At 47.0% G+C, this 27,396-nt stretch overlaps 1 protein-coding gene across 4 annotated transcripts in view; it reads right to left on the bottom strand.

The window, feature by feature from the left end:
* Positions 1-27,396, bottom strand: part of LOC137654075 (torsin-1A-interacting protein 2-like) — a 104,229-nt gene that overhangs the window by 46,536 nt on the left and 30,297 nt on the right. For all 4 annotated transcript variants that reach the window (XM_068387716.1, XM_068387724.1, XM_068387721.1 and 1 more), the window contains exon 3: positions 2,186-2,861. In XM_068387716.1, the coding sequence (XP_068243817.1) occupies positions 2,186-2,861 (676 nt within the window). The remainder of the gene's footprint in view (positions 1-2,185; positions 2,862-27,396) is intronic.

Here is a 27,396-nt window from a genome sequence, read left to right as displayed (position 1 = left end):
GGCACAGGTTCGAGCCCAGAAATTCCTTAATTGATCTCAAGAGCAAGAGTGCCTGATTGCATACTTAACCATTTTCGAACCTGGGTACCTATTCATTTACCTTTTCTTCCATAATTCTACGGAAAGCTATTTATTTTAGTATCACACATACATTAATATCACCATTTTATAAAACATCCAAGAATTAGGCAATTAGTTTCCTTATATTCAATATGGTAGTCGAAAATTTACATTTGCTGCACGTATATTCATATTTCTTTGTCTACTCATTTATATATTTACTTTTTTCTATTTCAAAATTATGCTGAAGATGCATAACATCAGAGTCAATAACTAAACAGGTCAAGAGCAAAACAATCTGCCCAGAGAAATTCAGACAATAATGTATTGTTCTAGCCATGTCTTCCTCATGTGTGTACATTTGGTATATGCAGCATATGGTATTTGAGTATTTGAGGGAATTGGCTCTCTAGTGGCCAGTAAATAACCCTGAAAGATTACGATTATGACTTTATTATCTCCAGTGGTGAGGAAAATTACTGCTAAAAGCCAAAACTTGTGCATACTAAAGTCTATTCAATCAATCTCTACGAAAAAACTATGAAGCCCGTTTTCTCAAACCTTGAAATTTTCGCAGAAAACTTGTATGTACCTTTTTCATTATTGACCGATTTTTATCATTCAAACATGCAGAGATAAAGAATTTAATAGCCAACAATCTTGAAAATCCCTTTTTGAAAAGTCAAAAACTTCCAAATAAAAAAGTCATTCTTAAAAGTGACTTTTATACATCAATAAAATACCTGTAATACATAAAAAAATCTAAAGCTATAAAAATTTCATTTTCAAGACTTTTGTATATAAAACAATTTTTCTAATGGTTCTTTAATTGAAAGAACATGGTCCAGAAAAAAGTAAATAGAGTCTGAAGCAACCCTAAAACAACATAGTTTTAACCCTTTTACCCCCAAAAGGACGTACTGGTACGTTTCACAAAACTCATCCCTTTACCACCATGGACATACAGTACCAGTACGTCCTTGCAAAAAATTGCTATTTACATTTTTTTTTTTTTTTTTGCATATTTTTGATAATGTTTTGACAAACTTCAGGCATTTTCCAAGAGAATGAGACCAATCTAACCTCTCTCTGATGAAAATTAAGGCTGTTAAAGCAATTTAAAAAAATATACTGCAAAATGTGCTTGAAAAAAAAAATAACCCCTGGGGGTTAAGGGTTGGAGAGTTCCAAATAGCCTGGGGGTGAAAGGGTTAATAGGGCTGAGTCCCGCTCCATAAGAATTAAGTTTAGTGTTCTCAGACTTTTCTGGAATACCCTGAACAAAATGCAAACAATGCAAAAAGGTGAAGGTGTTACTAACTTTAACATTATATTCTGATTACTAATCAAAGCAGTCAACTAACAGCTGATATTACTTTAAAGATGAGGGAATGTGAGTGAACAACATTCTTCTACACATACTGTATAAACACACCACTCCAGCCGATGGTCAGTATACATTTACTTGTACATTACACAAAGCCCGGAAAAGTTTGAATTAAACATAATTTATTGGTTAAAAATTAACTATCGAAATTTGTTTTGTATCATAAAGCAAAATAAGGATATCTCATTTAACAATAGCAATGAAATACTGTAAACTCAAAAGCAGGCAGTAATATGTCGTGTCATCGACTAGTTAGTTGCCATCAACTGCCATATGGCATGGAGGTTCCCAAAAGGAAGACACTTTACAGTGAAAAGGAGAAATCTATATTTTATATTTTGGGGTATATGTCAACACAGCTTTGAGTAAAAGTAATACAGTATGAACATTAAGAGAGTTTCATAAGAATAAACGTAAGTAGTTAGACATACAGTATACACCTCTGATAAACAGCTACACACTGCACATTGTACGAGTCAGTCAAATACATATGAGTCCTCTAAACAGCATGTATTTCAAATGAGGACCTACTTTTACTGACAGGAACTTATTCACTTTGCAGTCCCCACAAAATCTGAGTTTTACAAATTTGGAAGACAAACATTTAAAATTCTTAGAATAACCACACACAATAACTAAATTACTTGTGGCCAAAGTTCCAGTCGGAAAAAGCAACTTAGGTTCAAGATGAATGATGGGTTTACTATTAAAAAAAAAATACAGCTAATGATAACTTACCTTCAAATCCATCACTAATGGCTTGACTAATTCTATGAAGCAAGCATACAGCTGTCTGTTCTGCACCTTCAGGAACCACGGAAAGAATTACAGCTGGCTGGCTTGGATTGTCTTTCATTATAGTTTCTAACTGTCCAATCAACTGAACCCAAAAATGCCGTGTTTGTGTAAATTCTGAATTGATTAACTTCAACTCCTCTTTAATATCACTATACACTTTTTCAATTGGCTTTACATAAGGTTCTGAACATGAGCCCTCTTCCACATTTTTCAGTGATACATAAAAAGTTATAAGGCAAAACATAATCAACATTACAAATACAATATAAACAAGGGGCATTACTCGTCCCCGTCTCCTATCTTGCTGCCTCAAATCAGGGTATATTTTCCTACCAGGACTTCCCTTTTCAGGAGTAAGAGGACCTTTTCTGGTGCCTACAGGAAAATCTTTACTAGTACACTTAGTACGGTAAGTTATATGACGTTCCTCGTGTGATCTGTTAAACCTTTGGGAACTGGGACTATATCCAGGTCCACTTTCTGAATCTGATCCCTTAGATGATAAGGATGAAATATCTGGATGAATTCCTGATGAACTATTATGAGTGGCTCTGTCAATTTCATCTTTGGACTGATTAATGTTCAATTCTTCATCACTGCTCATCTCATCATGTGACTGAAATGATAAATTTGGAAGCAATTTGTATTTTTCCTAACTATACAAACCTGAATTATTTACGTAGGATATATAATTTAGCACAAGCTGATTTAGCCATAAAAACTTTAATGAGAGGTGTCAATGACCATTCACTAGTTAGCAAGGAGATAGACAAGCCAGCCCATTCACACACTCACCCAGTAGCTGAGCTCACTTTTGATTGCAGGCGTGGCTTCTAAGGGGAGGGTAATGGCTGGACAAGTATGTGTAAAGAACTCAGGTTTGCATAGTTAGGAAAAATACAAATTACTTCCAAATTTGTCATTTGTTCCTGCACAAATACAAACCTCCGTTCTTTACAGACGAGACTCACCATAAGGTGGGTGAAAGTCCTTTTCAACAGACTGAAGAACTTTGCCTCGGATAACATATCCTAGCTCTAGAGATCATGGGAAAATATCCTGACACCTCCTGAACCATTGTCCTGTCAATCCATAACATGATTGACGACCTGTGCAGCCACGGTAACGGAGTGGAAACTAGTACTGTGACTTTATCTGGGAAAGTATAAGAGTGGGTAAACCCTCATGCACATTGAGACCCAGACAGGACCCAACTACCCCTTGCAAGGGGGATGGAGACATAACAGAATACAAAAATAATATACCGTACAGTACAGTATTCAGGCAACTAAACGAGAATGGGGCTTACCTGTAGTCGAACGGAGGCCAGCTAGCAGTCTTTGGATGCTGTGCCCCAAGAGACGGGGAAGATGATGAAAGAAAAGGCCAGGTATTCCTTTATATTCACCGCAAACTTACACCACTGTAACTTCTGCTCTCGACTGACTTCAACTGCAGTAGTCCTGCAATTGGAGCTACGGCAGCAAAATGACAAATTCGTAAGTAATTTGTATTTTTCCTAACTATACAAACCTTAGCTATTTAATATGGGTAATTACTTTCGGCGTAGCTGAAATGACGAGCCATTAGAATTTTAACGAGGGTTTACTACCCCACTGCTAGTTAGCGGGGGGTAGGGAGGGTAGCTTGCTACCTCCCCCCTCACACACACCTGTGCTGAGCTCACTTTGCTTAGAGGTAGGACTTTACGGGGTATAGGGCTGGCGGGCTAGTTTGATTACATAGCTAAGGTTTGTATAGTTAGGAAAAAACAAATTACCTACGAATTTGTCATTTGTTCCTTAACTGAAATACAAACCACGCTATTTAATATGGGTGACTCAACCCTTAGGAAGGGTGGTAAGTCCCGGCCAGTACTGGCTTTTGGCTTTTGCCCGGGGACTCAATATCTGAGTGTGTCAGCACTCAACAATAAGGAGTCCCTGCACCTCGCTAGCACCTTGCTATGTAAGGGCTGCAGCCTACGTAAGCTGTGTGTGAAGGTTGAAGAGTGACTCGTCCTAGGAAGTTGACCTGAAGTTCTTTAGATGGAAACTTAAGGCTAGGACTCTCCCAATACAACCTCTTCAGGGTATGGGGACGTGACAGTATTAACTTAATACTAGGAACACAAGGAAACATGGTTTACCTGCAGTGGTTTGAGGTCAGCTGTGCAGAGAACCCAGGATACTGCTTTCCCCAAGAGAGGGGAGGATGAAGAAAAGAATAAGGGCCAGACTTACCTTTTCATTCATGCAGACTAAGACCGGGTAACAATGCCCTCAACCCTCTGCTACTTGTCCATTAAGGAGCCTGAGGTTTAAACCAGCTGTTGTGCAGCCACCACAGGACTGATAGAGAACGTATCGAGTCTCCTGTGGGTCACGTCTTGCAGGTAGTGGGCTGTGAAGGTCGTCTGACGCTTTCACACCCCTGCTTATAGAACCTGCGTCACTGAGAGGTTCTTTTTGAAGGCCAGGGACATAGCTACGCCCCTGACATCATGTGCTCTAGGGCGACGTGACGGAGGAGGGTCAGGATTCAGGGATAGATGTATTACCTTCCAAATCCATGCCGAGATGGTATTCTTGCTAACCCTCCTCTTCGTCTTCCCAGTGCTCACAAACAATGCCTGCACTTAGGGAGGAACTGCTGCCGTTCTTTTAAGATACAGACTCAGACTCCTTACTGGGCACAGTAGGAGATGGTCTGGGTCATCTGTTACAGAACGAAGACTTGAAACCTGGAAAGAGTCAAACCGTGGGTCCGGCACTCCCGGATTCTGAGTCTTAGCAACAAACACAGGGACGAATCTGAACGTTACCTCCCCCCATCCCCTTGAATGGGCGATGTCATACGAGAGACCATGAAGTTCACTGACTCGCTTGGCCGAGGCCAAAGCTAGTAGGAACACCGTCTTCCAAGTCAGGTGGCGATCTGAAGCCTGGCGTAATGGTTCGTAGGGAGGTCTCTTAAGAGACCTGAGAACTCGAACCACGTTCCATGAAGGAGGTCTCACTTCCAACTGAGGGCAGGTATGAGTAGGGAAAGTTCCAGCAAAGAAGAAATGTCCACTCCTTTGAGCCTGAAGGCTAGACTTAAGGCTGAGCGATAGCCTTTCACTGCCGAGACTGAAAGGCACATTTCTTCTCGCAAATACACGAAGAACTCCGCTATTGCTGGAATAGTGGCATCGAGTGGAAAGATACCCCTTCCACGACACCAACCACAGAAAACTCTCCACTTTGCCTGGTAGACCCCTGCGGATGACTTTCGCAGGTGTCCAGACATCCTGTTCGCAACTTGTTGCGAAAAACCTCTCTCTACGAGGAGATGCTGGATAGTCTCCAGGCGTGAAGTCGAAGCGAAGCTACGGCTCTGTGAAAGATGTTAGCGTGTGGTTGTTTGAGTAGCTCGTGTCGTGGAGGGAGTTCTCTCGGAAGTTCCGTTAGGAGCTGCAGAAGGTCCGGGAACCATTCCGCATGATGCCATAGCGGAGCTATTAGGGTCATCGAGAGATTGACTGATATTCTGGTCTTGTTGAGTACCCTTCTCATCAGACAGAACGGGGGAAAGGCGTAAACGTTGATGTTGTCCCACCGTTGTTGAAAGGCATCTTGCCAGAGTGCCTTGGGATCCGGGATTGGGGAGCAGTACAGCGGAAGCTTGAAGTTCAACGCTGTAGCGAACAGATCCACAGTCGGGGAACCCCACAAAGTCAGGACTTTGTTGGCTACTAGATGATCCAAAGACCACTCGGTACTCACTATCTGAGACGCTCTGCTCAGACTGTCGGCGAGCACATTCCTCTAGCCTGGAATGAAGCGAGCCGATAGTGGGATCGAGTGGACTTCGGTCCATCTCAGTATCTCTACTGCGAGATGGGATAGCTGCTTTGAAAAGGTACCTCCCTGCTTGTTGATGTAAGCCACTACTGTGGTGTTGTCGCTCATCACCACCACAGAGTGACCCGCCAGGTATTGTTGGAACTGTTGAAGAGCAAGGAATACGGCCTTCATTTCTAGCAGATTTATATGGAGGCACTTTTCTGATTCTGACCATAGGCCTGAGGTCCTGTGGTGTAGAACGTGGGCCCCCCCACCCTCTCTTTGAAGAGTACGAAAACAGCATCAAATCCGGGGGGAGGACGAGAAGATCCACTCCCTTTCGTAGGTTCTCGTCTGTCACCCACCACTGAAGGTCCGTCTGTTCCGCAGGACCCATCGGGATCATGATGTCCGGGGAATCGTGTCCTTGATTCCACCGGGACTTGAGTCGCCATTGAAGAGATCTCATTTTGAGGCGACCGTTGGGAACTAGACGGGCCAGGGTTGAGAGGTGACCGAGGAGACGTAACCACGATTGGGCTGGGAATTCCTCTCGTCTGAGGAAAGGACTCGCGACCCTCCTCAGCCTTGCTATCCTGTCGTCTGATGGGAAGGCTTTGTGGAGATTGGTGTCTATTATCATGCCTAGATATACCAGTCTTTGAGTAGGTAGCAGGGAAGACTTCTCGAGATTTACCAGGACCCCTATATCCTGGCAAAGTCTCAGAAGTTCGTCTCGGTGTCGAAGAAGGGTTGACTCCGAGTCTGCTAGGATCAGCCAGTCGTCCAGATAACGGAGGAGACGGATGCCGATCCTGTGCCCCCACGATGATTCAGGGTGAACACTCTGGTGAAAACCTGAGGTGCTGTGGAGAGACCGAAGCACAGCACCTTGAACTGGTAGATCTTGTTGTCTAGGCAGAATCTTAAGTACTTCCTTGAAGACGGATGGACTGGGATCTGGAAGTACGCGTCCTTCAGGTCCAGTGTACAAATGAAGTCTTGAGGTCTCACTGCACGTCTGACCGTGTCTGCCGTCTCCATGCTGAACGGGGTCTGCTTGACAAACCTGTTCAGAGCTGAGAGGTCGATGACTGGTCTCCAGCCTCCAGACGAATTCTTTACAAGAAAGAGTTGACTGAAGAAGCCTGGGGACCTGTCGAGGACCTCTAGGAGAGCGCCCTTCTTCAACATGGTCTCGACTTTTGCCCGAAGGGCTTGCCCCCTTGCTGATCCCATAGCAAGGGAGCTCAACAACACTGGATCCGCTGTCAGGGGAGGTAGAGATGTTATGAACGGGACGCGATATCCTTGACTGATTACGGAAATCGTCCAGGAATCGGCCCCGAGTTGCTGCCACCTGGTTGCGCAACTTTGCAGGCATCCCCCCAGTGGTGGACATGCAGGGGGACTGCCAATCCTAGCGTTTGTGGCCTCGGCCACTCCCTCTAGGATTTTTCCCCCCCCTGGAGGACTTTTTGCCTTTCTTGTCTTTGACATGAAAGGGCTTCGACACCGTTGTCTTTGCTGCCGTTACCGGTTTCGTCGTCTTGGTAGGACGTGGTTGCTGGGTTGCTGGAGGCTTATAGGGCTTAGATGTTAAAGCCCTCTACAGGAGGGAGTCCTGGTTGGACTTCCTCCACCTCTCAGCTGCCTGCTCCACGTCCTTAGGCTTAAACAGGTTTCTCCCTAAGATGGAAGAATGTCTGAGCCTGCTTATCTCGGTGTTGGGGACTTTCTGGTGAAACCTCTAAGACACCGCATCTCGACGCTTCAAGATGGTGTTAGCCCACAAGTTCGAAACTTGGTGGGCTAGAAACTCGATGGTACGAGTGCCTGAGAGTAGAAATGTCTCCATGGCCTTCCTGGTACTTTCCTTGGATAGATCCTCGGATCGTAGCAGGATGCCTAGAGACCCTAGCCAGATGTCCAGCCATGAAGTTGCCTGCATGGCACACTTTGCTACCTTCTCCTGGCTGAGGATGACCGTAGCCGAGAAAGCCATCTGCCGGGTGGAGAGTCTCTCGAGAGGGACTCCCTTGGTAAGCTCTTCCAAAGAATGGTGCAAAGGAAGAGCTAGACAAGTCTCCTCCATGATCTCGAAGTAGCTCCTCTGATGGACACGAGGAGGCGGGAGGAGTTTGTTCCCGGCGCTGGACCGGCTGGAGGAGGCAAGCTCAGAGAGCTGGACCTCGACCTTATCTCTGGCACTCTTAACCCCTTGGGACCAAGGCAGAGCCGCACTGGCCTAAGCGGGTTTCTGAGTACCAAAGACTCGGTCCAGGACTGTGTCCTTGCCCTCACGAGGAGGAATCCCTGGATCCGAGAACCCGTTGAGATTCCTCATAAGGGTCAGAACTTGCCAGAAAGCATGTTCTGACTCCTGAAGCTCCCCTCCTGAAGGGCTGGCAGCAAAGTCTCCTGTCCCCAAAGGCTCTTCTCGGGGGGACTCGTGGACGTTCTCCGAGGACTTGGTTGGCTCTGGTCTAATCCTCGAGGACGACTTCGGAATTGTCTTGGAGTCTTTCGACTCCCTCCTGGGAGGGATACAGGACTCCTGAAGTGATGGTGGGAGGCTCTTCTCCACCCCTACCCGAGAGGACTTCTCTGCGCGAGGTGGGGTTTTCCTCATTGGTGCGATGGGGGAACGTCTCACCTCACGGGACTCCCCTGAGGACGGGAAATCCTCGTCCTAAGGGGAGGTAGAGAAAGTCTGGGGGGGGAGGGAGCCTTCCTCAAAGACTTCCGAGGAGTCAACTTCGCCCTTGGAGAAGTTACCACGTCCACTCCTCCTCTCTTCCACTTCAGGGGAGTCGAGACTGCCACTGCTTTGTGTCCCAGTTCAGAGAGAGCAGGCTTGAAAGCCTGTACGACCGCTCTGATGAGGGACCCAAACCAGGGCTGTCGACTGATAGTCGCGCTGTCAGAAACTCCCTCTGGAGGGAAGGGGATCATTCGATCCCTAGGAGGAATTACCAAAGCAGGGTCGGCCTGAAAAGAAGAAGAAGGCAAGTTCCTGGACCTATCTGGAGAAATCCCTCCCTCCGGCGAGCGCGCTGTTCTGCGCTTGCGGGGGGGAAGCGATGACGGTGACCTAGCCGTTCGTCGTCCAACAGCCTCGCGCGTGGGATCGCATTGGCGATTGCGCTGGTGGTCGCGTTGGTGGTCGCGCTGGCGCGATGGGAATCCGCCTAAATCACGCTCGGGCGTTTGATCGCGCCCGTAGGCGATGGCGAGGGAACGCGTTGGCGCGCGGGCGAGTGATGGCGCGCGGGCGAGTGATGGTGCGCGGGCGAGCGTTGGCGCGCAGGCGAGGGTGCGCATTGGCGCTTGGGCGAGCGATGGCGCGCAGGCGAGGGCGCGCGTAGGCACGTGGGCGATCGATGGCGCGCAAGTGAGGGCGCGCGTGGGCGAATGATGGCACGCAGGTGAGGGCGCGCGTGGGCGCGTCAGCGAACGATGGCGCGCAGGGGCGCGTTCTGAAGATCGCACAGGAACATGATGAGCCCGTAAAGGCGAACACGTAGGGCGTGCGCACAGGGGAATATCCCTTGTGTGCAGGCGGCGCGCGATGGCGCGTAAGTGTCAATGCTGGCGAGCGCCGACGAGCAGGGGAAGAGATTATCTTCCCCTTTACGCCCAGATCCGAAGATCGTGGGCGTGCAGGAGAACGTGGGCGCACAGGCGAGAGCTGGCGCGTTGGAGAATACTGGCGCGTAGGCGAGCACTGGCGCACATCAGGAACAGGGCGCGCAGTGGCGCGCTGATGGGCAGGAGAGCGTTGGCGCACAGGTGAGCACTGACGCGCAGGTGAGCGCTGACGCACAGGAGACTGCTGGCGCACTCTAACAGGAACTGGAGCGTGCTTGCGCGCAATTGCACGCTGGCGCATAGGAGATTGATGGCGCGCAGGGGATACCTAGCGCGTAAGGAACTTAGTCTCTAGGAGAGAAAGTCCCTTGTGCCCCGAAGAGACCGATGCCCGTCTGAAAACGGGATGCGTGGGCACCCACAGCGCATCAGCAGCCAGGAACGGCGAAGGCAGGTCAGCAGGTCTAGCGGGAGGAAGGTCGGTGTGTCCTTTGCAAGGACGACCTTCCACCGAAGGAGATCGCGAACGATCTGCAGAGAGGTCCAGGGATGTAGCTGGCAGGGTCGATGATCGACAAACGAAGTTCATCTGCGGCGGACTGCGGGGATGACGAGCCGAAGAGGCGCCTCCTTACGCCCTTGTGGGGCGAAGGAAGGCCTCTACGGCAAAGAGGAAAGCGAGCTTTGTGCCTTATACGCCCTCTGGGGGCCGTAGGATCAGCAAGCTGACCAGCAGTCCTCCGAAGAGGAGTCTCTATCAGTGAACTCCCCCGAGGGGTAGAATCACCTGCAGGAGAGACCGTTTGACTTAGCTCCTCCCTCGAAGGATGTTCAGAAGGGGGAGCTAAGCCTTCAGTTTCATCAGGAGCAGAGGTTTGACCTAACTCGTCAAGAAGCCTCTGCCACAACAACGTCGACGATAGACAGAGGATCGACCTCTACTAAAGTCGGCGACTGTTTGACAGCTGCTCCCAACTTGATCATGTCAAACAGGGCTTCCTTGGAGGGCGAACCCTGAAGCCCCAAGGAAGCCCAAAGCTGCAACAAATCATGGTTAGACACATTAACATCGGAATTAATATCCTCCCCCGGGGGAGGAGGAGGAGGAGCTGCCTCGCTATGGGAGGCAACTCCCTCTCCCGAACCCCGAGATCGGTCAACAGAACTGCGGCCTACGCTACCACTCAACAGTTTCTCGGAAGAAACCGATCGAGTGGGAGCTTCGGAGGAGGTTTGGGGCACGGAAGAAGAAGCCTTGGGTTTTTCCCCCTTCAAAGAACTCTTCGAAGGAGAAATATCCCTTTTGGACTTCTTCTTCCAGCGCCGGGAAAACCTCTCCCACTGGGAGGTAGACCACTCCCCACACTCACCACATACGTTATCTCTATCACACCGTTGGCCCCTACAAAAAGGACATAAGGTGTGAGGGTCCGTCTCGACCGCCGACATATAAGTCCCACAAGGGCGGTCAGGTAAACCGGGACACTTCCGCATCACAGAGACCAACTTCACAAACACTCTATAGAAAAGAAAAAGCAAACAAAAGATCAGTCAAAATGGCTGTCAGTAAGGCGAGGGTGACAGCGGACACGTCCGTCTAGCACCCGAGCCGATAGCAAAGAGAGCTCAGCACAGGTGTGTGTGCAGGGGAGGGGGGGGTGTAGCAAGCTACCCTCCCTCCCCCCCCCAACTAGCGGTGGGGTAGTAAACCCTCATTAAAATTCTAATGGCTCGTCATTTCAGCTACACCGAAAGTAATTACCCATATTAAATAGCGTGGTTTGTATTCCAGTTACGGAACAAACCAATTGTTGAGCAGCCACAACAAGGCCTGGAGTAAGCACATCTAGGGTCTTGTGGAATACATCTTGCAGGTAGTGGGCGGTGAAGGTGGTGGCTTGCCTCTTCCTTACACCCACTTGCAGCACCTACGTCACAGATATGTTTATTTTCACATATATGTTTGAATGTCAAGGGCATACTGATGCCCCTAATGTTATGAGCTCTGGGTTATCTGCCCTGTTTGGGGGGGGGGGAATAAGTGTGCAGTCAATGACATGTCGAATCCAAGAGAAGGTATCTTTTGTGATTCTCCTCTCAATACTGCCTGTACTGACAAGCAGACGCTTGATCTGAAGGCGAGCTCCTCTCATACGCTTTAGATAATGCCACAGCTCTTTTACAGGACATGGTAACAGCTGATCAGAATCATTGGTTACTTCCTGAAGACTTGAAATCTGGAAGGGGACAAAACTAAGGTTCACTACAGTCAGATTCTGAGTCTTAGCGATAAACTCTGGGACAAAGCTGAGTGTAACCTAGCCCCTTTCAATTGAATGGCCAATGTCATAGGAGAGACCATGCAGCTTGGCGACTCTCTTTGCAGAGGCCAGAGCAAGAGGGAAAAATGCCTTAAGAGTCAAGTCCCAATCTGATGCTCGACTCAACGGTTATTAAGAAGCTCCTTTAGAGGAAAGCAGCACTTTGGCTACATTCCATGGAGGTGGTTTCTCTTCCAACTGAGGGAAAATTAACTCAAAACTTCGCATGGGCATGAATAATTCCACCAAAGAGGATATATCAACCCCTTTCAGTCTAAAGACTTGGCTTAAGGCTGAACAATAGCCTTTCACCACCAAGAATGAGCAGAGTTTTTCCTCTTGGAGATATAATAAAAACTCGGCAATCAGAGGAATAGTGGCTATTAATGGAGACACCCCTTCCACGACACCAACCCCAAAAGATTGGCCTCTTCCCTTGGTAGATGGAAATGGAAAGCCTCCTGAGGCATTCAGACATGCGTTTCATCACTGGGTGCAACAATCCTCATTGAGTGATGAGATGCTGGCTAACTTCTAGGTATGATGACTTAGGGAGCCAACTGACTTGTGGAAGATCTCAGAAGGTGGTTGACAAAGAAGGTTGTGTAAGGTAGGAAGCTCTATTGAAACCTAAGTCAGCAGAAGCAGAGGGTCTAGATACCATTCAGCTTGCTCCCACAGTGGCGCTATCAATCAAGGATAGATTGCGGGACAATCTCACCTTGTTGAGGGGTCTTCTCATTAGGCTGTCTGGCAGGAGGAACCTTCTTAGCGGTGGTCTGCCAAGAAGGCTCCTTAGATGTCTTTTGTGCTTGCCTCCACACAGAAGACATTTTCGGTGAGGCTGGTGTTGAAGAGGATGGACAGGAAGTTACGGCTCTATGGTAGAGTGAGCCATGACGCACCTTTCTCCATCTCTCTGCAAATGTATCAATGTCCTCTGTGTTAAAAAGAGATGAGTAAGCGATCGATGAGTTACGGAGATGTTGAGTTTCCGTCTTCAGAACCTGCCTCTGGAATTTGGAGATGATGGCATCTCATCTCTTCAAGATTCAGTTGGCCCACTGGTTTGCTGAGTTAAAAGCCAAGAACTTGACCACTCTGGCTCCGGAAAGCAAGACATTCTTAAAGGCTTTCCGTTTTCCCCGTTTTTCTGGTCTGACATGTCTTCATTGCCGGCCCGATAACCCACGGTACTGGACCAATAGACCATTCATGAAGAGGCTTCCAAGGTGGCCTTCGCTACCCTCCCCATGTGGGCAGCATCTGCAACCAAAAACACCACCTACTGAGCCGCACACTTCTCCAACATCATGCCTTGGGCTAAGGCCGACACTGCCGGGTCTAAGGACAGGAGAGAAGGTTCATTATTTAGGATATTGCAGTACAGTACTTCCTCTGCCTAATGAAATGGGAAAGAAGTAAAAGGGATGAATTACTAGCTCACTTTTTCTGGTAATCTTTGAAATAAATGTTTTAATGGACCCTAACATTATCTTTGACCAAGGCAATTCTAGCCTTGGTTTAGTGGCTCCTGGGGCAAGTCAAAAGAGGTCCAACACCATGTCTCTCCCCTCGGGGGAAGTGCATGACCTCCCTAAGTCCATTAACCATCTTGATGCAGGACAAGACCTCCATGAAGGAATAATCAGACTCCCCTGGCTCACTGATTGGAGCTTTAGGGCTACCTGGCAGCGGCAATACACCTTCAAAACCTTTAGAATCAAAGTCCTAGGAATCGTCCAACTCATGGCTCACATCCATTTGGGCCCGAGTTTTGTCAGGGTCATCATTTTGTACCCCAGCAGGAGACCGAGTCCTAGGAGGAGGATCCAGGGCCATGGGAACCTACCAGATAGCCACTGCCTCCTGAATTTTCTTTGGAAGAACAGGATCGTCCACAATTTGGATGCCCAGTTTTTAGGAAGGAAATTCAGGTCCTTCTGCCCTCAAAGCTTAAGGGTGAAGGAGGCTAAGACACTAAAAGCTGTGAAGTCTGCAGGGGATTAATGTGAGCAGCAACTGTCTAGACCATCTCGATGGCTACGGTCTAAACTTGTTGAAAAATGAGACCTCTCTCGGAGATCTCAATCTCCTGCTCATCCTCAGGTGAAGTGTCTCCTGTACGTGTAGCCTGCCCTTACTTCTTTCACTTCTTAGAAAACTTATTGGGACAATTTCCAATTGTTCCCACATTTAAACAGGTTTTAATTGGTCAACCTTCATTTCTAGATATCAGATAAATGAGCAGGTGACCTGCATGTGGGAGATTGCACAGGTGTCGATAAAGGAATTGCAGGGGCTGGGCGAGGAACTGGGGTACGAACAGTGGTAGTCGTGCTCCTAGACCTAGGTTCCAAGAGAACTCTAGTGCTCCCTAGAAACCCAAACACCGTTAGAGGAATGCTAATAGGTTCGTTTGATCTACAAGGTGAGAATGCTGTCATGAGACCGGTCGTAGCCAGCATGACTGCTTTCACTAGTTCCTAAAACCAAATTGAGTCCCTTGCAAAAGAGGATGCAGCCAATTGAGCTCGTGACTGAGGTGCGTGCGCTTCACAAGTGTAAGTTCGCCGATCATGCACAAGGCACGCCAGCCTGTGCTGCACACCTGACGCATACATCAATAACTGTACATCTTATACTGCATCATTTACAGAGGGCAGGAGAGCAAGAGTTGCATACATTGTAAACGAGCACTTGCGAGAGCTCTCTCTGAGGGTTCGCAGGCTGCCTGTGCCTCGTGCTCTTACTCGTGAGTATGAGCATGCATGAATGCTGACGAGCGAGGCAAGATTAGTTTGGAAGAAAGTTTTTGCAGATGTTGCAATACACCTTCTAGCTAAACTGACAGAACTCACAAATTAGCACTGGCCTGGGGCCCAACCCCAGTGAACTGCATGAGAACTTGTGATGCCTTAAAGGAATTGTGGGAAATGCCTTTGGCTCCTGGGAGCCGTCAGGTACGATCGCCAGAAAGCTTCAAAGAGCTTAGCTCCAGAGAGCTGGTATGTGGGGTGATGATTACCAGCAGTTAGAGAGGAAGACCCCTCAAGCTGGGATGACCTCTTGCATCTCCGAGAGTGTCCGCCATAGGGCCCCGAAGGGTTGACAAGCTTCAGAGAGAACTAGCCTACAGAACATCAGGTGGAAGAGGAACTGCGGAGGAAGTTTCCGCTTAAAGCATAAAACCGGTTAGAGTGGACTCCCTTCCAACGGCTCAGGATGAGGAAGGGCTGAGGCCAACCCCTGCAAAGTCAGATGTATGCTCCCGCTGTGCCCATAGCTTCAACACCTCCAGAAGCCTATCGTTAGTGACCCAAGGAAAGCCAAGGCTGATGCAGGGTGTCAAGAGAGTTAAAACCCCTCTGAGAGGAACCCACCGCTGCTTTGCTAGGAGAAGTAACGGGGTCCTCTTTACCAATAGGTTGTCCGGGGATTAGATGGTCATCACTTTTTTCCAATTCACCTCTGGAGGAAACCAAACAGACAGACAGGTGGAAAGGTACTGTACTAGCTGCAGAAGAAAGAAATCGGGACTTCTTCAACTTCAAGGAAGAACCCGAAAGCAAAGAATTCCTTTTAAACTTCTTCTCAGTGCAAGGAGAGGACTGCATGCAGGAGCGTCATCTGCACGAAGGTCAAAGCCTAAATGGATCCATTTTTTTTTAACTGACATAAAGGTCCCGCATGAACAGCCTGATACGCCAGGATAAACCCGCATGATTGCAGTCCTATAACCACAATTTTACCAGGAAACAAGAAGGAAAAAATAGTTATCTTAGCCAGTTAATATGAAAAATCTCGGGAGAGAGAGATGTGCGGGTTTTCACTCAACCGCCAAATCAATAGTGAACTCAGTTGCTGGGTGAATATGTGACTAGGCGGGCCAATCTACCCCCTGCTAATTAGCTGAAGGTCATTGATACCTCGCATTAAAAGTTTTTATGGCTAAACTAGGTTGCACTGAATTATATCTCCTATGTAAATAACAAAGGTTTGTATTTGGGCAGGAACAAATACCAGTTGAAGAGGCATAAAACAAAAGTTTACTTTCTTCCTAAAAACAGGTATTAAACAGTACTTATTTAAGACTAATTTTTCTGTTTATTCTTCAAACAAAACAAGATATAACCAAATCACAATGATAAAATATTCAAACAACTATAATGTTATCTGCCAAAGTAAAATATTGTATCTTATAAAAATTCACTTTTACATAAATACATTACTGTACTGTAAATGATCAATTAGGCATGAGTTAGAAAAAATTAGTACAAAATATTAAATATTGTAGAATTATAAATCTTTGTAAATGATAATTTGATATACAGTTAATGCACTTCATAATAAAATCAAACATAAATAACTTAGGGAATAAAACTAATCTTAAAGTAATTTCATTTTTCCTAGCTATACAAACCTGAGTCCTTTAAATAAGATTATGTTTTCAGTGAGAGCTGGAATGGCTGCTGAAATCATTAATGAGGTAGTTAATGACAGATGGTGAGCATCGGCGAGAAGCCCCACCTCTCCACATGTCGAAAGATCTTCACTTTGACCTTTTGGCTCAAGACTAAGAGGGTGGTTGAGGAGGGGAGTTCAACTTATAAATTACACATTCCTCCTCCTCGTTAAGGAACATGTGGGAGATACTTTTATACATAAAATAATAGATATCAGAAGTGTATTTTACTAGCATCAAGTCACATCTAGCAAGTAGTGTTTTTGATACTTCGCCCTGAGCCACTACAAAAAAATTAAAAAGAGCTACCCATTCTATCCTTCATTCCAACCTTACATAAATACATTACCATACACAAGATACTTTCTGTCCCATGTGGGAGTTAGGCTGGTTACACAACTACTTGCGCAGCCACTACAGGACCAAGCACACCAGTGTCAAGGGACTTGTGTGTATACTACCATTGGTAAAATGACGTGAAGGTGGTCTGGGATTTCTAAACACCAGCCTTCAACACCTGGCTGATTGAAAGGTTCCTCTTAAAGGCTAGGGTGGAGCCTATACCTCTGACTATCTGAGCTCTGGTCCTAGCTGGTACCTTGCACCTCTTAGGAGTTGAGATGTACACTACACAAATTGACTCGAAGCTAAAATAGTCGTGGTCCCTGACACCTTATCAATCCTGCCAGTGCTAACTAAGAGTCAATGACTCTCAGGCCTGAGGTGTTGGGTCCTATTCAGATAGTACCATAAGGTCCTCATGGGAAACTAAAGCATCTCCTCTCAATAACCACCACACGCTTCACTTAGAGAGGAGATGGAGAAGTCTTAAATCAGGGGATCTGCAACAACAGGTTCTGAGTTTTGGCTATAAAGCCCAGCACAAAACTAAAGGAAACCTCCTTCCACCCCTCAACATGGGTGACTGAGGGGCAGTACAACTCGCCTACTCTCTTTGCCAATGCTAGCAAAAAGTCAGTCCTGAGAGTTAGATCTCTATTATCATTATTATCATTACCACTTGCTAAGCTACAACCCTAGTTGCAAAAGTCGGATGCTATAAGCCTAGGGGCCCCAAGAGGGAACATAGCCCAGTGAGAAAAGGAAACAAGGAAAAATAAAATATTCTAAGAACAGTAACATTAAAATAAATGTTTCCTATATAAACTATAAAAACTTTAACAAAACAAGAGGATGAGAAATTAGATAGAATAGTGTGCCCGAGTGTAACCTCAAGCAAGAGAACTCTAACCCAAGACAGTGGAAGACCGTGGTACAGAGGGTATGGTACTACCCAAGGCTAGAGAACAATGGTTTGATTTTTGAGTTTCCTTCTCTTCGAAGAACTGCTTACCATAACTAAAGAGTCTCTTCTACCCTTACCAAGAGGAAAGTAGCCACTGAACAATTACAGTGCAGTAGTTAACCCCTTGGGTGAAGAAGAATTGTTTGGTAATCTCTGTGTGTTATCAGGTGAATGAGAAAAGAGGAGAATCTGTAAAGAATAGGTACGACTATTCAATGTATGTGTAGACAAAGGGAAAGTAAACCGTACCAGAGAGAAGGATCCAATGTAGTACAGTCTGGCCAGTCAAAGTACCCCATAACTCTCCAGCAGTAGTATCTCAACAGGTGGTTAGTGCCCTGGCCAACCTACTACCTATCTGATGACATTCTCAAAGGCTTGAATCAGGTACATATTAGAGCTTTGAGAAGGAGGGTCATGTCCCATCCCGGGGTATAGGGGGACACAAAAAAAGGGATTTTGACGAAGGAAAAATCTATTTCTGGGGAGAGACCTGTGGCGCCCGGTGAAAAGGAGTCCAGCCTATTTTTCCCTATTGGAGCCCCTGGGCTTATAGCATTTTGCTTTTCCAATTAGGGTTGTAGCTTGGATAGTAATAATAATAATAATAATAATAAAACTTCCAATTATACCAGAGAAAGATAAAAGCATGGAATGCAGAGGTTACTACCCTCGCACGAGCACCTTGTGGGTGTCGTGTATAAAGCAAAGGCGTGTGAAAGCCACTATTCACAGGCTGTCTTCCATTTAGTTAATTCCTTCGTCAAAGGGATGGGCCGATACAGAGGCACCAGCCAATCTACCAGAGTCCCGCCACCCACGCCCCGACGCATGCGCCATCTGAACAACATCCTTCTGCATTGGACATGATGGCTTGGAAAGAAAAGGGTGGGATCGTGCAAAAGAATAGGGAAGGGTTTCACCGGGCGCCACAGGTCTCTCCCCAGAAATAGATTTTTCCTTCGTCAAAATCCCTTTTCTGGGTCGACCTGTGGCGGCCGGTGAAAATGTACCAGAGAATGACTTCCAAGCCCTATAATAATTAGTAATGAGGGGAGAGAAAAAACACCATGTAAGGAAAACCATATATTATATTAAGGTAAGTAAGCATGAATCATAAACTAGTCACAGGACATAGTGAGCGTAAGGCTAAACAAACATGATAACAAGGAAACCTCCGAGTATCAGAGCACAACAAGCAACAAAACTGACATGGCTAAGAATATCCCAACACTAAATTACGGTAAACACATTAAAAGTTAAAATCATCTTAACCTAATATGTAATAAACTAGGACTAACGAACCACCAAGGAAGTGGCATCGTGGTGCGAGTGGCGGGTAGGAGGGAGAAGAAAAGAGATGGATGAAAGGAAGAACCAGAGAACACTGGGGAGAGATACGGCTCCCAGCTGCAACCGTTGGGTATTTAAGGGCCTGTAAGTTCTTTAGATGGTGGCGTTTGAAGACCATAGGAGATTTCCAACCCGTGTACTTTTTAAGGTCATCAAAGTCCATATTTTGGAAATAATTGATGGAGGTAGCTACTGACCGGATATCATGAGCATGGGGAAATGATCCCGGATTGGCTTGTTTAATGAAGTATAGGATCTGTTGCCTAATACCCTGTATGGAAATGGTACCTCCTTGTTCTCTGATAAACAAGGGGCCAGACGATCGCGTAGCAGTCCTGGCTAAAAAGGCCCTGAGAGTAGTGACTGGACATAGAGAAGTATCTTGGAGAAGAGGAATAATCTTCCAAGGGGACCACCTATTTTGGGGGTCTTCATTTTTAGCTAGGAACGTCCTGTCTGGAGAAAGAAGTACTTCACCTGAAGGGAGGAAATCTATGTTTTCTGAGTTTCGTGAGAGAGCTGCTAGTTCTGAGATTCTAGCACCCGAGGCCAAAGCTGTTAGAAATAAAGTCTTCCTAAGAAGAGTGATATAGGAGCAGGATTCGTTGTCTGTGTCGGAGGCAAGTTTGAGGACATCATTTAGAGACCAAGAGACCTTTTGTGGGCGAACCGAAGGTCGAAGCCTAGCACATGCTTTTGGAATAGACGAGAAATAAGAATCCGCCAGGTTAATGTTAAACCCAACCAGGAAGACTTTCTTCAAAGCTGACTTAATGGTGGTTATAGTGCTAGCTGCTAGGCCTTTGTCAAATATGGACCTAAAGAAGGAGATGGCTAAATTAGGAGTCATAACCGAATGGTCTGAATTCTTTAAGAAATCTGCTAGTTTCTTAACTGCCGAATCATATTGGCGAATCGTAGAGTCCCTTTTGTCTGATTCTATGAAGAGGACATTATCCGGGTCGATGTTTGCATCTTTACGAGCCGCAAACTTCATGAAATCCACAAAGTTAGGGTTTTGGCTATCCTTGAGGAATCTGACACAGTCCGAGTTTGTACCACTTGGATCAGTTTGGGGAATGGGATCCGGAAGGGACGGAGTTTCAACTCGAGGAGGAGAGGAAACCAACTGCTCTTTGGCCAGTGAGGTGCCACTAAAGCCACTGCCCCGTGGAAGGAGCGGAGTTTGTGTAAGACTTTCAGTAGAAGATTCACTGGAGGGAATAAGTAGATCTTCTGCCAATGGTTCCAATCCAGGGTTAATGCGTCCATGGCATAAGCCTGAGGGTCCAGGTTCGGGGTCACATAACATGGGAGTTTGTGATTGAGTTGGGTCGCGAATAGATCTACCTGGAGACCTGGAACCAGCCTGAGTATCCACCGGAAGGAGTGTATGTCCAGGGACCATTCTGATTCCAGTGGTTTTGTCCTGGATAATGAGTCTGCTATCACATTCTGGACTCCTGCTAGGTGAGTTGCTGACAGGAACCTGTCTTTGTTGGCTGCCAAGGCGAAGATAGTGACCAGGATCTGATTCAGGTTGGGTGACTTGGATCCCCCTCTGTTGAGGCAGTGGACTACTGCTGTGCTGTCTAAGACTACTCTGATGTGGGTTGACCTCGGAGGAGAGATTCTCTTCAGGGTCAAGAACACCGCCATGGCTTCGAGAACATTGATATGGAACTGCTTCATGGTGGGTGACCAAGAGCCCTGAAACATCTGATGTTGGGAGTAACCCCCCCATCCACTCAGAGACGCGTCGGTATGAATTGTCACTTGTGGAGAGGGGAACTGTAGAGGAACCGATTTGGAGAGGTTCCTCCGTTCGGACCATGGTCGTAGTCTCATTTTTAAGACAGAGGGGATCTTCGAGATCTTGTCTCTTAAAGGTATTGTCGCTCTCTTTCTCCAAACTCGATTGATGTCTTTGAGCTTGGCTTTTAATAGGAGATCGGTCAGCGAGGCAAATTGGAGAAGGCCGAGGATTCGTTCTAAAGCTCTTCTGGACACCTGTTTGTGTTTGAGAAAGTTCCTGACCTTGGAAGCTATCTCCCTTACCTTCTTGGGAGGAAGGGAGAGCCTGTGCGTTGAAAGGTCCCACCGGATGCCTAACCATTCGAAGTGGCTTGATGGTTGTAGGCGAGACTTTCGGAGATTGACTTGGAAGCCCAGTTTGGCGAGAAAGTGAATTACCTTCGACGTAGCTCTGTTGCATTCCTGGGTCGACTGGGCCCAAATGAGCCAATCGTCCAGATAGGCGATGATCTGTATCCCTTGGTTTCTGAGTTGTTCGAGCACCGTCTCCCCCAGTTTCGTGAATATCCTGGGGGCAATGCTGAGACCGAAGGGCATGACTTTGAATGCAAAGGCTTTCTTGCCGAGACGGAAGCCTAGGTAAGGAGAGAAGTTTCGAGCTACTGGGACATGATAATAGGCGTCGGTAAGATCGATAGAGGTGGTGACGGCCCCACGGGGAAGTAAGGTCCGTACCTGAGAGATAGTCAGCATACGGAACTTGTCGCAAAGGATGTAAGAGTTTAGTTTCGACAAGTCCAGAACTACCCTCAACGCCGACGAGTCTTTCTTCGGGACTGTAAACAGGCGGCCTTGGAATTTCAGGGATCGAACCCGTTTGATCGCTTTCTTCTTGAGTAACTCTGTGGTGTACTCTTCCAGGATGGGAGTGGGTCTCTGGAAGAAGGTCACTGGTGGAGGAGGGGATCCCTGTGACCATTTCCAACCCAAGCCCTTGGATATTATGCTGTGAGCCCATGGACTGAAGGTCCAATGGTCTCGGCATCACATCATTGGGAGGGAGTGAACCTAGGTCCCCTCCCTCCACGGGCACCCCTTGCTTTAGGTCCGCCTCGTTGGCGGAACTGTCCTCCACCCCTGAAGCTTCCTCTCTGGTGTCCACGAAAGGAACCGGAGGATTCGTAGGTAGGGTTGTATGCAGGAGAGGACATCCAAGAGGGGTTGGGCTGTGTACCAGGGGGAGCAGTGAGGTAGACTACTTGCTGAGGGGGAGCCGGTTGTTGAGAAGTCGAGGCAGAGGAAGACTGTGGCGACGAGTTACCCCGGACCGTCTTGTAAGGAATAAACCTCTGCTTCTTCTTGAAGAACGGCTGTTTCTGGGATTCGATCCTCCTTTTGGCTGAGAGACCCCACCTTACTTGCAAATTTTGGTTTGCCCTCGCCGCGTCCTGAAGAACCTTATCAACTTCGTTCTGAGGGAAGAGGTTCTTACCCCAGCAGGAGGACGCTATCAGCCTGTTCAGTTCATGTCTGATGGAGGCCTCAGACAGAACGAACTTCCTGCAACTAACTCGAGCCGACCATAAGTCATGGAGGTCTATTTGGTAGGACAGCAGCAGGTTCTTTGTGGCGACTCTGAACAGCGCTTCCTCTGGGTAAACTGATGCTAGGGACTCTATGGAGGTGATGGAGTGGAGGAACCTAGCTAGTCTATTACGGGTCTCGAACTCAGTTTTGAGAAGACTCTCTAGTAATCTGGGGAGCTTCTCAGAGAAAAGAGTAGAGGCACAGTCCGGGTCTAGCTTCCCCACTGTGAAGGTAGACGGCGCGTCATCCCAGGTTGCAGAGGTACCCGGAATAAGCAATGAGGTGGGGTCCGTCTCCTTGAGAGCCGGCATGGAAGAGCCTTCCTTGATGGCCTGTATTGTCAGCTCTGTGATTTTGTCTATGAGCGGCAAAGAGATGGAGGCCGCTGTCGTAAAAATAGTGTAGGCACCTTTGTGTGGGGTGAGCTTGGAGTTAATACACCCCCACTCTGATAGAGTTCTGGCCCAGATAGCCTGGGCCTGCTCTTTCGGAAATATCACTGTTTCCTTCGGTACCTTGTCCATACAGACCAATGCATGTTCCTTTAAACGTACGAAGCCATTGAATGGGAATTCTAGCCCCGGGGGGTAGAACTCCAGGTCCTCTAGAGGGCGGGTGCCTATGCCCTCCAGAGTTAGGGAACCATCTAAGAATGGGGCATGCAAGGCAAACCGCCAAGGATTGTTTTTATCAAAGGGAGGTAGCTTCGATGCGTTTGGGGCGGAAGGAGGAGGAAGCTGAGTTCCGGAGCAGATCAGAGTAGCCACCATATCCTTAATCTCTGTCATCGCCCCAGACTGATGTTGAATTTGTTCTCTGACGATATCCCTGACCAGTTCGATGGGGAAGACATCGCCCCAGGGTACCTGAAAGCCACCCGTTGGTGGTGTCTCGGATTTGGTAGACTTAGACTTCTTAGGAGTCGTGGTTTTACAGGGAGCAATATGAATATCAGGAGCTGTCGAGGGTCCGGGGACCGGTGACGTTGATACTGGCAAAGCTGAAGACTTATAAGTGCGAAGTGGCTTCACCTTGGGTCGTACGGGGGCAGAGGGATCCCGAGGAGAAGCCTTAGGCTTATCAAAACCTAGAAAGGAAGAGGTAGAAGAAGGAGTAGGAGAGAAAAGGGTTTCCACCAACTCGGCACCACTTACCTGCTCGTCCCTGGGTTCTACGTCTATATCTAGATCTGCCACGTCCAGCGGTACGAGGGGTTCGTCCTCCGCGGAAATGGTTGCTCTGACTTCTTCAATTAAGGGGCAGCAACTTCAGGAGAGACTGCTGCAGTAGTCGAGCCTGGGAAGAGACGGGAGGCCATGTCTCCATCGAGGAGATAGGGTGCGCCAGACGGGGCATTCCTGCCGAAGCCCGACACCCAAGGAGGAAGAGTAGCCCTTGCTGACCGAAGAGAGTCATCATCGGCCTGAAAGATTTGTAGTGATTAGTGATGCAAGAGGGGGATTGCTCTCCAAAATATACCGTGTATGTCATATTAATGGCTAAATTACTGTCTGCCAAAGATAAATAAGGAACAAAAGGAAAACCCACTTACATCATCGTTCGGTAGTATTGAGGACAACTCGTAACAGAGCGAGCACAAATCCGGGAACCAGACCATATACTGGGCCTGTCCCGGTTCCCGGATAAAGGGGATGGCGCAGTGTGCGTGGGACCGACAGAGGTCATGCCCAACGGGGTCGTTGAACGAGGCAGAGCATCCTTGGGCAGTAAAAGAAAGGAGACATAAGTCTTGGTGTTCCTTGAAACTCTGGTAAGGGGTTAAAAACCTTACCAACAGATCTTAGTTTAATGCAATATTGGTGCTTAAGGGAATTCAGTGAGAGCCGGAGCTCCATATTAAAACAATTAAATATAAAAGCACCAGCAATGGCAATGGGGCTGTATCATCTTAAAAGTGATAATAATGAAATAAGAATAAATAATCTAAAGCAATCTGCCAACCTCTGAGGGTCGGGGAAGCAGTGACAGGCCCGTAAAATAAATATAAAACACAAGCCGTAGCTAAAGGCAAGGCTAATATAAGTGTGAAGTGTATGGGCGATCTCCGGTGAAGCCGGAGGTCGATGAGAGGTCCTGAATAATTCAATTGTGGATATTAATTCAATTGTGAAATTTATAAAACACAAGCCGTAGCTAAAGGCTAAGGCTAATATAATAGTAAAGCGTATTGACGATCTCCGGTGAAGCCGGAGGTCGATGAAAGGTCCTGAATAATTATATTGTGAATAATAACTCAATTGTAATAACAATGGATATTTGTGTGAATATGGCCGTGGCCTGAGACCGGAGTAAGGGCCACCGGAGGGTCGTATCTAAACAATATGAAGCCCGTCCCAGAGGGTTGTAAGTAAACAATATATATATATATATATATATATAACAATAGTTCTAAAGTCATTGAGAATCCCTCATGGCGGAGTAGAACTCAAGGCGGAGTGGAAAAATGTTCAGAACTACTCCCAAGCCGTAACGGGGAGAGGACGGAACTCGGACCTAATAAATAACGCTAACTATTGAAAAGTAACCAAAACTAAATAACTCATAAGCTATCATACACCCGTAGGGGGAGGGGGGAGGGGGGAGGGGTGAGGGAGGGAGAACCCGTTGAACGCACAAAACGGAAAACGGGAAATCCGCTCACCCACCTGAGTTAAGAAAGAAAACGAGAGAAAGGGGTAACTCGTGACAGCGAACAGAAAACAGGAACCCCAATCTCTCGCTCCCTTGGTCACAAAATTAGGACTTAATAAGCACACAACACTATTATAAACGTATAATAATAAAATTGAAACATCAAAATAAGACTACGAACGAAGAATAGCGTCTGCTAAAACCTAAATCAAAGGGAAATAGTCGACTGACGAACACCCCGGTGGGGCGGGTACTAAACTATAATAAAGCTAGAACACTAATCTTGTTCGCAGACTGGACTTGCTAGCAAAAAGTACCATGGGAATAATAACAATAATAATCATGATGGTTCAAAAGGCATAAGGCCAGGGACTTAACCAAGAACCTAAGTGACAGAGTACCAAACGGGCAAGACTAAGATGAACTCCCCAAGACAAGGGAACAAACAATGGCCGCCGACGGACGGGCCCAGACGGTAATGATAAAACAGACTATACTGGTTAGAAGACAAAAGCCCGGTACTACAAAAAGCTGTCAAAACAAACTATGGTACTTAACATTGGAATGGGTGAGATGGAGCTTCGGTCATGACGAAATAAATCCACAAGTGTGAAAACACGCCGAGAGTACAACAAATTACACACAATTCTAGCAGTCCAAAAAGAAGGATGTTGTTCAGATGGCGCTCGCGTCGGGGCGTGGGTGGCGGGACTCTGGTAGATTGGCTGGTGCCTCTGTATCGGGCCATCCCTTTGACGAAGGAATTAACTAAATGGAAGACAGCCTGTGAATAGTGGCTTTCACGCGCCTTTGCTTTATACACGACACCCACAAGGTGCTCGCGCGAGGGTAGTAACCCCTGCATTCCATGCTTTTATCTTTCTCTGGTATAATTGGAAGTTTTATCAGAAAAGGTATATAAGAAGGACTCCTTTTCACCGGCCACCACAGGTCGACCCAGAAAAACGGTCATCACCAAAAAACGAATAAATTCCAAAATCTTATTTAGATCGACACAAAACTTTAGCTACATTAGGTCAAGCTTGTGTAGCAGACATCTCCTTAGTTTCAAGTCTGTACAACAAAAACTCTTTGTTTCACTAGCTCTCCAAAATACGCTCCAAATGAGCTCCCCGCTGCTGCAGGCACATTTGGATCCGACGGGCAAAGTTCTCGATGACCCTCCCGCATTCTTCCCTTGGGATCACTCTTATTGCTGCTGTGATTGCTGCCTTCAGGTCAGGGATAGTCTGGGGGTTGTTTCCATACACCATGTTCTTAAGGTATCCCCAGAGATAAAAACCTGGGGGGTTCAGGTCCGGTGAATGCTGCAACCACTCCGGGTCACATCTGCGGCTGATCAGTCGGTCAGGGAAACGCTGCTGTAGCCATGCCAATGATTCGTTTGAAGAGTGGGGGGTGGCACCATCCTGCTGGAACCACTGGAGGACCCTGACGACTCCTCTCCGTCAACCAAGTGCTGTCCAGAACTTGCCAAGCACCTGGACATATCGCTAGGTGTTGATTGTCACAGACCACTCGTTGTTGTCCTTGAACCAGAATGGTCCACTGATGCCATGGTTGAAGATGGCGACCCAGGCAGTGCACTTCACCGAGTGTAATGGCCTTTGCAGACAGTGCTCAGGGGGTGTGCTGCTCCAGATCATCTTTGAGTGGACAGGAAATTCTTGACATCTGAACCGTTCTTTGAATTGCAATTGAGCTGCGTGGATAGACTTCAACCGAAAATATGCCTCAACTATAAATGTCTTTTCCTCAGTAGTCCATGGCATCTCGAAGGTCGAATTAGTTAGACTCTTAGACCATTAATTTTTCTTGATAAATCTTAAAAATAAAAGGAATTGATTATTTATTTCAACAGTTATTCAAGTTTAGGTGATGACTGTTATTTTTGTGTCACCCTGTAAGTAAGATTACTTGAAGCTAATCACGACCATAAACAACTCCCCCGAGGAGGAGAGGTCTATACCCTTCAGTTAAAAGACCATATCTAAGGCTAAGCTACAGTCTTTGAAAGCTGCGACTAAGAGGACCGTCACAAGTACCCATACATCTCCTGTGCAGTACCTCACAAAAAGCCTTCTGCTCAGAAGAGATGCTGAATAGCTTTCAACATTGAAGTTGAAGTGATTTCACAGATTGGTGGTACTGTACTGTATCTCTAGAGATGCAGCTGACAGAAGAATGTGGACCATTGGGGTAGTTTTCTAAGGATCTCGACTAGAAGTGCTAACAGATAGGGATACCACTCTGCATGAGGCCATCTGGGAGCC

Source organism: Palaemon carinicauda, chromosome 1 (genome assembly GCF_036898095.1).
Source record: "Palaemon carinicauda isolate YSFRI2023 chromosome 1, ASM3689809v2, whole genome shotgun sequence".
Taxonomy (NCBI): domain Eukaryota; kingdom Metazoa; phylum Arthropoda; class Malacostraca; order Decapoda; family Palaemonidae; genus Palaemon; species Palaemon carinicauda.
This window is presented reverse-complemented; position numbering and strand designations above follow the sequence as displayed.